Source organism: Tribolium madens, unplaced genomic scaffold (genome assembly GCF_015345945.1).
Source record: "Tribolium madens isolate multiple individuals breed KSU strain unplaced genomic scaffold, Tmad_KSU_1.1 Scaffold_71;HRSCAF=194;Tcas5.2_LG6, whole genome shotgun sequence".
Lineage (NCBI taxonomy): Eukaryota > Metazoa > Arthropoda > Insecta > Coleoptera > Tenebrionidae > Tribolium > Tribolium madens.
This window is the reverse complement of record NW_025401041.1, coordinates 8,615,141-8,629,038: the sequence shown is the minus strand read 5'-3', so window position 1 is coordinate 8,629,038 and position 13,898 is coordinate 8,615,141. Positions and strand designations below refer to the sequence as shown.

The window sequence follows — 13,898 nt, the reverse complement described above, 5'->3', positions numbered from 1 at the left end:
AAAACTAAAAATATAAATAAAATAAATCGAAATAATCTGAATGGAGTTTGATTTAGCGATTTTTTGCACTAATCTAGAGCAATTTTTTTAGAAAATAAGTAAAATTTTAACTGAAATTTTCTAAAATCGTAGAATACAACACTAGTGGAGCTTGATTTTCCAATTTTCACAAATTCAAATAAAATATGAAAAATTTCTGTCGTATTCTCGTAAAAAAAACTGAAAAAATCAAGTCTGATTTAAAGATTTCTTGCATTAATTCAACAACAAAAAAATACAATTAGAGTCAAATTTAGTCAAAAATGACACGAAATAAATCTTCCTGGTTCATTTTTTTAATAAAGTCTTATAATACAAGAAAAAAGTTGTAATTTACTAAAAACTAAAAAAAATCAAACAAAACTATAATTTTTTGAATAATTTTGATGAATCTTATAATAGAAAAAAAATTAAAAAAATAACGAGTATTATTTATAATAAAAGAAATTTTGCATTTTGTTGTAATTCAATCAAGTGTGATTTAAAGACTTCTTGCATTAATTGAGCAATAATAAAAAACAAAATGAGATAGTGATTACCATTGCCATCGAGTATTGTAATTTTCATACGAGGGTTGCCTTGTAAATTATACAACTACTGAATTTTTCAGTTTTTTTAAGTTGGTAACAGTGAATGTTTATAATTTAATTCTATGTTAATTATTCTGGACCATAAGTGGATTCTGACATTGATAAGAAATATTCAAACACGTAACACATAATTATTATTGTTTTATGTAATAATTCATTATTTATTAATTGCTTCCTGCTCTGATTTTTTATCAAAAAAAATTTTTTAATTAATCAAACAACACTAAAAATGTCTCCACCAGGTGGGTTGTAGCCCCAGGAGACTGAATTTCGGCCTCGTCACCGTCACCATGTTCGTCTCCATGTGGATTTCCAACACTGCAGCCACAGCAATGATGATCCCAATCATTGAAGCTACTCTCAAAGAGCTCGAAACACAAGGAATCGGCGAAATGTTCGAAACAAATATGGCCGACAATGACAAAATCGAATCGGTGGATTCTGACCCAAAAAAGCCAACTCGGACCACCATGTGTTATTTCATCAGTACGGCATACGCGGCTAGTATTGGCGGAATGGGCTGTATTGTGGGCAGTGGTACCAACCTGACATTCAAAGGAATTTACGAGACAAGTTTCCCTGAAAGTCCCGGAATTGGTGAGTTTACGGCCCTCGCCTCAGTCATGCTCTAAACATTAATTGTTATAAATCTTTGGCTTTACCCTTATATACAGGGTGTTCGTCTAAACCCCAGTTTAGAAGTATTGGGAGTTGGAATAATCGTATTTATTTGAAAATTGGTACATAGCCATAAACCATTAAGTCCTCCTAAATGAAAATATTTTCAAAATGTTATACCGGAAGTCGGTCTCAACTTTCTTATTTTAAATGGAAAGCTATATTTTTTACTGCGTTTTTGGATTAATCGGGTTATTTTAAGGGAGTTTTCATCAGCTTTCCCTATACCTAAATTTAGGCGTTTTTGAAATATTTGGAGTTTTTCAAAAAATTTTGGATTTGCACCTTACACTTTAAAAATCGGTAACTCTGCCATTTTTTAAGTTTTTGAATTCGTTTTTTTGGCGTTTGAAAGAGAAAGTTTAGATCTTTTTTCCAGTCTTTTGAAATTTTGAAAAAACATATCCCAAAATTTTAAGTTTACTTTTGTAATAAAACTGAAAAAAATGAGTCTGATTTAAAAGTTTCTTGCATTAATTAAGCAAAAATCGAACTCAGATTTATCGATTTTTGCATTATTTCAACACAATCCTTAAAGCTTGCTTCACTAATTCGCTAAATTTCATATTAATTAGTCAAAATGAGAAGAAACAAATCAAAAAATTAACAAAAACCAAATCGAACAGAACATAAACACAAATGAGACGATTTCTGTGGCATTTTTTTAAATTTGTTACAAAGTCTCAGACTTAAAATTTATAAAAATCCAATAAAACAGCAAAATAATACAATTAGAGACCGATTTTTTGCACTAAAATTTTAACTAAAATTTCCTAAAATCGCAGAAAACAACACTAGTGGAGCTTGATTTTCCAATTGTATCATCAATTTTCACAAATTCAAATACAATATGAAAAATTTCAGTCATACTTTCGTAAAAAACTGAAAAAATTGAGTCTGATTTAAAGGTTTCTTGCATTAATTAAACAAAAACAAGAAACGAAATAAGATTTAGCGATTTTTTGCATTATTTCAACCAAGTTTTAACAAAAAAAAAATTTAGAGTCAGATTTAGTCAAAATTCTTGCATTAACCTAACACAAAAACTAACAAAAATAAAAATTGGGGTATTTCATTTGGAAAAATTTTGAGTCATGTCTATTTGAATTATTACAAAAGTAACCTTAAAATTTTTTCAAAATTTGAAAACACCGAAAGAAAGATCTAAACTTTCTCTTTCAAACGCCAAAAAAACAAATTCAAAATTTTGAAAAATAGCAGAGTTACCGATTTTTAAAGTGGAAGGTGCAGATCCAAAAATTTTTCAAAAACTCCAAATATTTCAAAAATGGCTAAATTTAGGTTTATTATTATTATTATTATTATTTTTCCAGAGTTTGCCAAATGGATGCTCCTGAATGTGCCCATGATGGTACTAATGATGTCCTTGTCCCTAATTTGGCTCCAAATGATGTTCATGGGTCTTTTCCGGCCCAATTCCCAAGACGCAAAGAAGATTCGTGTTGGGAGTCAGGGGGCTGCAGTCGCTCGTAAACTAATCCGTACGAAAATCAGCGAGATGGGCCCCATGTCGTTCCATGAGGGGGCTGTCGCTGCCCTTTTCGTCCTCTCAGTCCTACTTTGGTTCTTCCGGAAGCCCCAATTCATCGTCGGATGGGCTGAATTAATCACCCAACACAAAGTCAAAGACGCCACAGCTGCCTTGATAGTGGTCCTCCTCCTCTTCATAATCCCTGCACGTCCTGATTTTATCCACATTTTGAGCAAGGATGAGTCAAAACGCCCCAAAAGCCCCTCCCCGGCGCTAATCACCTGGAAAGTCATCCAGCAGAAGCTCCCCTGGGGGCTGATTTTCCTCCTCGGTGGGGGCTTCGCCCTCGCCGAGGCCTCCAAAGAGAGCCAAATGAGTAAACTGATCGCGGATCACCTCCACGGCATGGCCACGTTGCCCAAGTTTGCCGTGATGGTGATTTCGTGTGTGTTTGCCACGGTTTTGACGCAGTTTAGTAGCAATGTTGCCGTGGCAAATGTGCTGTTGCCGGTTTTGGCCGAGATGGCCAAAGTGGCCAAAGTGCATCCGTTGTATTTGATGTTGCCGACGTCGTTGTGTTGCTCGTTTGCGTATTGTTTGCCGGTGAGTACGCCCCCGAATGCCATTGCGGCAGCCCCCTGTAATATGTCGTCGACGGAGATGGTGAAAGCGGGACTTGGAGTGGCGGTGATTTCGCTTCTGGTGCTTTTTGCAGTGTTCCCCTTTCTGGGGACGGCGATTTGGGACCTGGAGGCCTATCCCGAGTGGGTCGAGTGAGGCAAGACTGAGGAGGAGGAGGAGGAGGAGGTCATGGAATTGATTTTTATTCGGACAATGACGATGTATTATATTTATATTGACGATTATTTAATAAACTTTGTACAGAAACTGCAGCTGGTTTTATTTCACTTATTACAAACTAAATTAATAAGAAAAAATCAGACTCCATTCCATTCGTAATTTCGTAATACAGGGTGTTAAAAAAAGATTGTACAATATTTAAGGAGGTCATGTTTTACAATCTTTTTTTAACACCCTGTATAATCTACACACACAGAATTTCTGGGTCTTTTGAAGTGGATTTGGAGCAATTTTGGAGTTTTTAATTTTTTCGATTTCGCGTATTAATTTCAATGTCTTTTTTGTTGCAAAACTAATTTTTTTGCTCAAAATTCACACATATGGCGTAAAACATTTCGAAATGATACATTAGAGGCTATTTTTTTCATTTCTTGCTTTACTAATTCAAGAGAATTTGATAAAAATTGGTCAAAATGAGAGGAAATAAATCGAAATTTTTGGAATATGAGAAAATTTAATAAAAAATGATCCAAACCGTACAAAACATTATAATCACAAATGAGACGAATTTTGTTGCATTTTTTTGAAAGTTGTCAAAATTGGTAAATTTTCGAGTTAAAATTAATAAAATCCAATAAAATATAATTTGAGTTCGATTTTGCTATATTTTGCTCTAGTTTTTAATAAATCTCCCAATAAAATAAATAAACTTTGGCTAAAATTGCTTAAAACTAAACTAATAAAAAAAACATTAAAAAAACAGACGATAAATGAAATCAAATGTTGTAACTTTTTGAATTATTTTAACGAAATCTGTTAGTAATAAAATTTTAAAAATGTATTATATTTATATTGACGATTATTTTATAAACTTTGTACAGAGACGACAGCTAATTTTATTTCAATCAAATTAAAATTCATTGTTGAATAATTTCGTAATACAGGGTACTAAAAAAAGATTGTAAAATATTTAAGGAGGTCATGTTTTACAATCTTTTTTAACACCCTGTTTATTCTACACACACACAGAATTTCTCGCATTTATAGAATACAATGTTTTAACACTGTTCTACTCCTAATTTGAATGAATTTGAAGCAATTTTGAAGTTTTTAATTTTTTCGATTTTGCGTATTAATTTCAATGTCTTTTTTGTTGCAAATTTAATTTTTTTGCTCAAAATTCACACATATTGCGTAAAACATTTCGAAATAATACATTAGAGGCTATTTTTCTTATTTCTTGCTTTATTAATTCAAGAAAATTTGATAAAAATTGGTCAAAAAAAGACGATTTTTGTTGCATTTCTTTGAAAATTGTCAGAATTAGAAAGTTTTTGAGTTAAAATTTATAAAAATCCAATGAAATATAGGAAATACAATGCAATTTGAGTTCGATTTTGCGACATTTTCCTTTAGTTTTTAATAAAATCTCCTAATAAAATAAATACACTTTTGCTAAAATTGCTTAAAACTAAGCTAATGAAACAAAACATTTAAAAAACACAAAAAAAAAATTACGACATAATATAAGTCGACAGAAACAGACCATAATTGAAATAAAATGTTGCAACTTTTTGAATTATTTTAACAAAATCTGTTAGTAATAAAATTTTGAAAATGTATTATACAGGGTGATTCTTAAATAGACCGACAAAATTTTATCCTTAGTAGTATCAAATGAGAACATGCTGGAAAAAATATTTAAAAAATTCTTTGTTTAAACGTTCTCCAAATAAAATTTATTAAAATTATTTTCGAAGTAAAGCGTACGCCACTGATGTGTTAGCACAGGTAGTGGAAACCATGGTATTAGCGTGATGAAAATGTACTTGATGATTGCAACAATTCATAAACGCGGTAAGTGGCACGGATCAAGGGGGTTTTGCCCCTAAAAGGTATAAACGTAAAAAGGGTACAGTTTGTCTCCATTTATCCTTAGAAAGCTGTGATAAAATTTTTGTCGGTCTATTTAAGAATCACCCTGTAATTATGTTGACGATTATTTAATAAACTTTGTACAGAGACTGCAGCTGATTTTATTTCACTTATTACCAACTAAATTAATAAGAAAAAATCAAACTTAAATTCATTGTTGAACAATTTCGTAATACAGGGAGTTAAAAAAAGATTGTAAAATATTTAAGAAGGTAATGTTTTACAATCTTTTTTTAACACCCTGTATATTCTACGCACCCAGACAAATTTTTAAGAATTTATTTCTCGCATTTCTACACTGTTCTGGGTCTAATTTGAGTGGATTTAGAGCAATTTTGAAGTTTTTAATTTTTTCGATTCTTGGCAAAATTTTGATCGATTTTCAACACTGTTAATTTTCTATCTTAAAAACAAATTTCGAGTATTAATTTCAATCTCTTTTTTTCAAAACTAATTTTTTTGCTGAAAATTCACATATTGAGTAAAAAATTTAGAGGCAAATTTTTTCATTTCTTGGTTTACTAATTCACGAAAATTTGATAAAAATTGGTCAAAATCAGAGAAATTAAATCGAAATTTTTGGAATAAGTATAAAAAAAACTGATAAAAAATGATCCAAACCGTACAAAACATTATAAAATGAGACGATTTTTGTTGCATTTTTTTGAAAGTTGTCAGAATTTGACTTAAAATTTATTAAATATAGGGAAACAATGCAATTTGAGCTCGATTTTGTGACATTTTGCTTTAGTTTTTAATAAAATCTCCCAATAAAATAAATAAACCTTTGCCAAAATTGCTTAAAACTAAACTAATAATTTTTTGCATTATTTCAACAAAATCTCCTAAAATTTGCAAGTTTTTAACAAAAAAACACAATTGGAGTCAGATTTAATCAAAATTCTTGCATTAATTGCTCGTAATTCGCAAACACCCTGTATTTTAAATCGACAAAAATAACGACGTTGCCATTTGTACAAAACTGTTCAAGACCGCGCAAATACGTTGTCAATAATTGTAGTAAAAAACGCAGAAAATTGTGGTTATTTCCAACGTATACAGGGTGCGCCAGAACTCGCGCCCCAGAGAAAAATGCCGAAAAAAATTTTATCTATAAAATTTTTGAAGTTATGAGAGTTTAAATTTTGCATTTTGACTATTTATTTCTGTTAAAAAAATAATTTTCCAATTTTTTTTGCTACAGACTATTAGAAGAGGAAAGAAGGAAGCTGTATCCTAAATTGTAACTCAGTTTAATGTTATTTGTGTCTTATATTGTCATAATTTTTGTACCTTTACTAAATAATTATAAAAAAAACATATAAAATACAAAATCATCAGTATCATTAAATAGACATAAAAAATGTCAAAACATAAATGTCAAAATTTTTTGACAGATAGAATTTTTTTCCATGTTCCTGGTATCTTACTTGAAATTTTTCTCTGAGGCGCGAGTTCTGGCGCACCCTGTATATCGCGACCTTGCGTCTAAAAACGTCATTTCTTCGATCGTGTAGAAAATTGATCAAGCAACACATGTTTCTATGACGTCACGCCAACTCGATACAAACATGGGTCCCGCCGTGGGCCCTTTGAAAAAGGGGGAAAAACAGGTGGGGTTGTTAAAAAGCGTCAGTTGCGATGATTTTGCATCCGAACACAGTTCAACTCACCAAAATCCACTATTACAATGGGGAAATACCGACAATTTCACGCGAAATTTTCGACAATTGTGTCAATAGTCGCGTCAAAATCACAAAAAATCTCTTCCGCCACCGCTGTGTTTTGAAAATTAACGAAATCGGAGGCGGCGGTGAGAAATTCCAGTGGCGACTCGTCGTATATGTTATAGTGTTCATTTGTTTGATGGTTGCGCTTATTTCCGCTTTGTTTTTCACGTGTTTTAGACAAAAAAATGTGACACTAGTACCAACTTTGAAACTGTCAAATACCACCAATTTAGGGAGTTTTGTGTTTTGCCAAAATTGCACTTCCGGTCATATTTGTCTGAAACTGACGGAAGTCGAGTCCCCGAAATGTCTCCAACCGTTGGATCGAAAAGACCCCACGGGTTGTGGGGGTTTTTGCTCGGTGAATACGCAGTTTTGCCAACTGCTCGACCTCCAACACCAAATTTACCAATGCTCGAATCTCACCAACACTCTCAAGTGTCCCCTACACACATTCAATTGTGGCAATATGTGTGTAAATATGACGAAAAGATGCGACGGTTTTATTCATTGTCGAGACAAATCCGACGAATTTCAATGCGGTAAGCATGGGCGTAGTTGGGGGGGGGGCAAGGTGGGGCATGTGTGTTTTTACTTAATTGATTTTTGGGCATGTTTTAATAAAAAAAAGATTTTTTCTAAAAATTGTTTTTTTTATACCGGGTGTGACATTTTTTATATTTCTTCGCCTACAGACCTTAGTATTAAATTTACGAGAGTAATTTTTTTACTTAATTATATGGTTGGCAAAACTGCATCCACTAATTTTTTTTTTGAATTTTTTTTGATATTCCGGGGCCGTACTTAACTTTTTTATGATACTGGATTAATATTTCATACATATTTCAAAAAAAATTCAGTAGTTATCAATTTGACAATTAACAAAATGCCAAAAAAATTACTTTTGTACTTTTCATAGTAAAGTCAGTATTGCTTGACGCGTCACCCTTGAAGCACCCTGTATACTTAATTGAAAAAAATTGCAATGTTGTCAATTTTTCAGTTTTTTGAGTAATTTTTTACTTAATTGATTTTTGAGCAAAAATTAAGACTTTTTAAAAAAAATTGTATTTTTTTTTATACCGGGTGTGGCATTTTTTATATTTCTTTGAATATCGACTTTAAACACTATTCAAAATGGCTGTTTCTAGTAAAAAACACGCTCATTTTGCAACTTGTTTTTTTTAACATTTTCTTTTTTAGTAACATTTTGGTTGAGAAAAACAAAATTTAAAACTTTTATTTCTTTAATTCTTTTATTTCTATTGATTATTGTTTTTTTGAATGTATTTTGAAAAAGTTTTTATTTTATGTTTTGATTTCCAAGTGTTACATTTTTCTTAGTATTTATTAGTTCATGTTATTTACTGATTTGTGTTATTTAATTATATTTAAATATGGTTTTATTTTCCTATTTTGTATAACATGTTTTTGTGTTTATAATAAAATATGTATTTTTAAACTGCGAAGAGGTTGCCCCTCTCTAAAAAATTTCTTAACGACGCCCATGGCGGAAAGTGGTTTTTTTTTTGGTAAAGTTGGTAACTTGTTTGTAGATTGCGATCTGGAGACACATTTCCAATGCGGTAATGCCACTTCTTGTCTCCCTAAAGCGAAAAAATGCAACGGTTTCGTCGACTGTTGGGACAAAAATGACGAAATTGGGTGCAAAAATGGTAAGTCGCATTTTCAACACTTGTGATTAAATTACGACTTACAGAATGTCCCAATGGGACAGTCCCATGCCTCAACGGTGACTGCATCGCAAAAGAGAATTTCTGCGATGGGAAATACCACTGTGGGGATCACTCAGACGAGCCACAAGGCTGCCAACTCTAAATAAATAAAATTTATTTATTAAAATACAATAAAAAATTAAATCAAGTCTCCACAATAATCGGAGAAAAAGTCAAGTAGAAAAGTAAAATCGGACGCACGGCCACCTTGATCACGATACAACTTGTGAAAAGTTCTGAAAAAATCTGTAATAAACGTCAAAGTTACCTGAAAAACACTGTTAGAACTAATCAAGTGTCAGTGCTACCAACCTGATCCCACTCAGTCCGAAAAATCCCAGTACACTGCGATTCAAAACTATCACAAGTCAATAGATTGTGCTCCAATAGAAACGCACAAAATTGGGCAAATGCGTCCCACGTGACTTTTGATTGGCCCAAAATTATGACATTTCGTGGTGATAACAACGATTTAAAAAGATCATCACAACCATTATAATACAAACACCAAATGTCACGTGATTTTGACAGAACGCCATCTTGTGATAAAATACGAGCATCATGGCCGACTGCAATTCAAAGTGTTTTTGTTTTATAAAAAAAAAATGATAAAACTCACGTAATAAAATAATTAAATCGAGTATTACAGTACACAGTGTAGCCAAAACACACTGATTGAAGTCCCCTCTTTCGTTTATACTCTTGATGGTGGCGTCCAATAGGGTGTTTAGTTGATTGGAGACATTTTGTTTTCCTTCAATGACGTCAGTTGTTAAATTCTGTAATTGTGATAATTGATCCACTGTGAATTTTTTTTTGTGATGAAATACCCTAAATTTTTCAACGAGATGTGCGCCACTGATTGTTTTGTCATTGTGTTGCGACTTGGAGCCGCCTGGGGGCAGCATAAAAAGCGGTTTTTTTAATTTTTTCGTTTCCGTATTAGTCATTTTATAAATCTCGTCGTTGAAATCCTTGGTGAAAATCACTAAAAACAACAATTTATATCGAAATCTCAAAAAACTCCGACAAATAAAACAGTTTCTGACTAAAAAAAAGTTAGTTTCAACGAAATCTGTTAAAATCTACTAAAAATTGACAAATTGAGTAAAAAATGCAACAATTAAACTCCGTTTTTTACTCAATTGATTAAAATAAGAGGAAATATAAAAAAAAAATTTAAAAATTAATAAAAACCGAACAGAACCTTATAAACGTAATTGAAACGGATTTTCCTCCATTTTTTTTGGAATTTGTCAGAATTGGAAAGATTTTGACTTAAAATTTCTAAACATTCAATAAAATATAGCGAAATAATACAATTCGAGTCCGATTTTGCGACATTTTGCTTTAGTTTTTAACAAAATCTCTCAATAAAATAGATTAACCTTGGTTAAAATTGCATAAAACTGAACAAAAGTGAAAGAAAAAAAAAACATTAAAAGAACACAAAGAAGCAAGAGTTTTGTGACATAACATAAATCGACAGAAACAGACTGAAAAAACAAAAAGGAAGTCAAATGTTGTAACTTTTGATTATTTAACGAAATCTGTTAGTCATAAAACTTTAAAAATTAAAAAAAAATGAAACAAAACAGATCTCTTATCCTGAAAAATCTCTTTAAATTTCGGTCGTAATTTCTGAAAAACTAAAAATATAAATGAAATAGATCGAAATAATCTAGAGCATTTAGAAATAAGTAAAATTTTAACTGAAATTTCCTAAAATCGTAGAAAATGAAAAACTGAAAAAATTGAGTCTGATTTAAAGGTTTCTTGCATAAATTAAACAAAAACAAAAAAACGAAATCAGATTTAGCGATTTTTTGCATTATTTCAAGAAAATCTCTTAAAGTTTGCCAGTTTTTAACAAAAAAAGACAATTAGTCAGATTTAGTCAAAATTCTTGCATTAATTTAACAAAATCTCGCGAAATTTGTTAAAAACTAACAAAAATGACACAAAACAAATATTTCTGGTTTATTTTTTTAATAAAGTCTTTTATAATAAAACAAAAAAGTTGTAATTTGCTAAAAACTAAAACAAATCAAACAAAAACTATAATTTATGAAATAAATACAGAAACATACTGAAAAAAACATAAATGGAGTCAAATGTTGCTAGTTTTGTATTATTTAACTAAATATGTTAGTGATAAAATTTTAAAAAATCATAAAAATGAAGAAAACAGATTTTTATACAAATTCTGAAAAACTAAAAATATAAATGAAATAGATCGAAATAATCTGAATGGAGTTTGATTTAGCGATTTTTTGCACTAATCTAGAGCAATTTTTTTTAGAAAATAAGTAAAATTTTAACTAAAATCACCTAAAATCGTAGAAAACAACACTAGTGGAGCTTGATTTTCCCATTTTACGAGAATCATCAATTTTAACAAATTCAAATAAAATATGAAAAAATTCAGTCGTATTCTCTGATTTAAAGGTTTCTTCCATTAATTAAACAAAAACAAAAAAACGATATCAGATTTAGCGATTTTTTGCATTATTTCAACAAAATCTCTTAAAGTTTGCAACTTTTTAACAAAAGAATACAATTAGAGTCAAATTTAGTCGCATTTCTTGCACTAATTTAACAAAATCTTGTAAAGTTTGTTAAAAACTAATAAATATGACTCAAAATAATACAAAAGAAAATTTGCTTATTTTATCTTTTCAATAATATCTTTTATAATACAAGAAAAAAAGTTGTAATTTACTAAAAACTATAACAATAATTTTGGGAATAATTTTGAGGAAATTGATTGCAATTTGAAACTTTTTAATTCCAAAAAAATCAAATAAAAGCAAAATATTACGTAAATTGACAAGTGTAAACATCTAATAATATTTTTTTTGTGCACAAAGTTATCTCTTTTTTGTGAATAATTTTAGTGGTTAAAATATTTTAAATCAGATTTAGCGATTTTTTGCATTATCTCAACAAAATCTCTTAAATGGTTTGGTTTATTTTTATAATAAAATCTTTTATAATACAACAATTTAGAATAGTTTTGATAAAATCATTTGCAATATGACTTGTTAAATACAAAAAAAAAAATCGAGTAAAATATTTCGTAATGAGAATTTTGTATGAGTAACCGGTGGCTTAAAACTACGTTGGCAACATTGAAAAATGTAAATTGACAAGTCTTATCTCATGTATTTCTATTCCACTTAGTGTTGCCAACATAATTTCAAACTTACGTCTCACTTTGATCAAAAATTTGACCAAAAATTTTTGTAATAATTAAAAAAAAATTTGAAAAAACTCACCAATCGTGACATGTGCCTCCACCCATTGCCTCACCCTCTCCCTACACATTTTCCTCGTAATCCCCACACAAACCTCTCTTGTCTGTGGCAAAACATCCATCGCCAATAAAGCTTCAACTCCATTTTTCACTTTACTGTCTAAAATTTTCTCAATTTCACTCTCACAAACTTCTTGAAACTCTTGTAAACACTCTGTAGCAAACTGATTCGCTTTCAATTTCAAACCACTAACATCTTCATCACAAATCAAGTTTTTGAATTTTTCAAGTGATTTTTTCTTATATTCAGGCACTAAAACACCACACACATATTTAACACAAGTCGATGCGACTCTTTCACTAACAAAATCGACACTTTTTCGCAACGAAATCGGTTGTCCATTGAAAAATGCATCTTCAAGTTGTTGTTCGAGTTTTTTCCGGGCGATTTCGTCCGGTGTTTGTTGTTGTGCAGTAACCGGAGTTATATGCTTTATTGTAATCATCTGATTGGTTGAAGTTGTTGTTAGGAGTTTCTTGATTTCGTTTAAATATGGACAACAAAAATATAAAATATCTTGATCGACGATTTCTAATTGGTCAATGTGGGTTTTGGGAGTTGTGTTTTGAGGTGGAGTTGAGAAAAAAAAGGAGTAGTTGTGGTCGGGGATGTGTGGAAGTTCAAATAGCCAACCAAGACAGAATTTGATGAGGTAGATGTTGGGGTCGGGACCCCAATCAAAATTGCGATATATCCAGAAAAGAGTGCTATGGATTTGGGTGTAATAGGGGAGTTTTAGGGTGACTGTGTCGAGCATTGAGAGGTATTTGATGAGCCAAGGGACGCACAAAATCACTGATTTGCGACGAACTGAAGTTTCGAGGAGGGTTTTCACGTCGAAATTCGGACAAATCTGAAATTAAAAAAATCATTTTCGGTGTTTTTTTTTTAATTTTTTGAAAAAAAGCTTCTTTAAAAGACATAATTGTGTGTTTCTGGCGGTAATAAAAAATAATAAATTTTCCACGTCTAATTTGTCTTGTTTTGACAAAAATCATCCAATACGTTTCAGACCATCAATTTAACAGTTTTCGCAAAACATTATATTTTATGAATTCTTCCATTAAAAACGCTCTAAATTTATAAAAACTAACAAAAACAAAGTTTTGCATTTTTTTTTAAATAACTTACCCATTTTTTTTTAACTATGGTAAGTCTCTATAGAAAAYGCTCTAAATTCATAAAACTGAAAAAAATCAGGCGTTTCTAGATTTACTTTGGCAATTTTTTAGATTATTTTGAAAAATAATTACATTTTTAACTTAAAAACTCACTTCAACGTTCAAAAAGTAAAACCCTTATGGAACTAATTCCCTAAAATCGTGCTAAATTGCTCGAAAAAGGAATAAATTATGTATTTTAGTAATTTTTTTGATACGATTTTCGACTTAATTCCAAAATTTTAGAAAAAAGCTTCTTATTTAAAGACTAGAAAAAGTTTGCGACATAATTGCGTGTTTCTGGCGGTAATTAATGTTATTTTTCACCACATTTCACCAACATCAACTTTTTACTAATTATGTTTTGAGAAAATTTCGCATTTTAGACCAAAAAACGCAAAATCTCCCCGAAAAAATATA

General features: G+C 30.7%; 3 protein-coding genes across 7 annotated transcripts in view; 2 read left to right on the top strand and 1 right to left on the bottom strand.

The window, feature by feature from the left end:
* Positions 1 to 3,689, top strand: part of LOC123008528 (protein I'm not dead yet-like) — a 14,165-nt gene extending 10,476 nt beyond the window's left edge. For all 4 annotated transcript variants that reach the window (XM_044404375.1, XM_044404376.1, XM_044404374.1 and 1 more), the window contains exons 3-4: positions 872 to 1,226; positions 2,642 to 3,689. In XM_044404375.1, coding sequence (XP_044260310.1) covers positions 872 to 1,226; positions 2,642 to 3,576 — 1,290 coding nt within the window. In that variant the 3' untranslated portion in view covers positions 3,577 to 3,689. The remainder of the gene's footprint in view (positions 1 to 871; positions 1,227 to 2,641) is intronic.
* A 3,304-nt stretch (positions 3,690 to 6,993) lies between these two features.
* Positions 6,994 to 9,680, top strand: LOC123008953 (LDL receptor repeat-containing protein egg-1-like). Of its 2 annotated transcripts, none has more exons than XM_044405026.1 (3): positions 6,994 to 7,807; positions 8,822 to 8,941; positions 8,986 to 9,680. In XM_044405026.1, exons 1-3 carry the CDS (start codon positions 7,177 to 7,179, stop codon positions 9,102 to 9,104), a joined length of 870 nt encoding a protein of 289 aa, XP_044260961.1. In that variant the 5' UTR covers positions 6,994 to 7,176; the 3' UTR covers positions 9,105 to 9,680. The 2 variants fall into 2 exon arrangements, with proteins under 2 accessions (XP_044260961.1, XP_044260962.1); XM_044405027.1 differs by having other exon boundaries at positions 8,822 to 8,930; positions 8,986 to 9,096.
* LOC123008952 (codanin-1) overlaps positions 9,100 to 13,898 on the bottom strand; it is a 9,757-nt gene continuing 4,958 nt past the window's right edge. Inside the window, exons 3-7 of the mRNA XM_044405025.1 lie at positions 12,280 to 13,171; positions 9,832 to 9,989; positions 9,621 to 9,780; positions 9,314 to 9,570; positions 9,100 to 9,269 (exon numbers count right to left, since the gene is read on the bottom strand). Coding sequence (XP_044260960.1) covers positions 9,141 to 9,269; positions 9,314 to 9,570; positions 9,621 to 9,780; positions 9,832 to 9,989; positions 12,280 to 13,171 — 1,596 coding nt within the window. The 3' untranslated portion in view covers positions 9,100 to 9,140. The remainder of the gene's footprint in view (positions 9,270 to 9,313; positions 9,571 to 9,620; positions 9,781 to 9,831; positions 9,990 to 12,279; positions 13,172 to 13,898) is intronic.

Excerpts from the sequence above, each read along its gene's own strand:
- LOC123008953 (XM_044405026.1), top strand. The coding sequence starts at position 7,177 with ATGATTTTGCATCCGAACACAGTTCAACTCACCAAAATCCACTATTAC. Across the intron at positions 7,808-8,821 it reads ATCCGACGAATTTCAATGCG|ATTGCGATCTGGAGACACAT; the intron begins GTAAGCATGGGC and ends ACTTGTTTGTAG. Across the intron at positions 8,942-8,985 it reads CGAAATTGGGTGCAAAAATG|AATGTCCCAATGGGACAGTC; the intron begins GTAAGTCGCATT and ends TACGACTTACAG.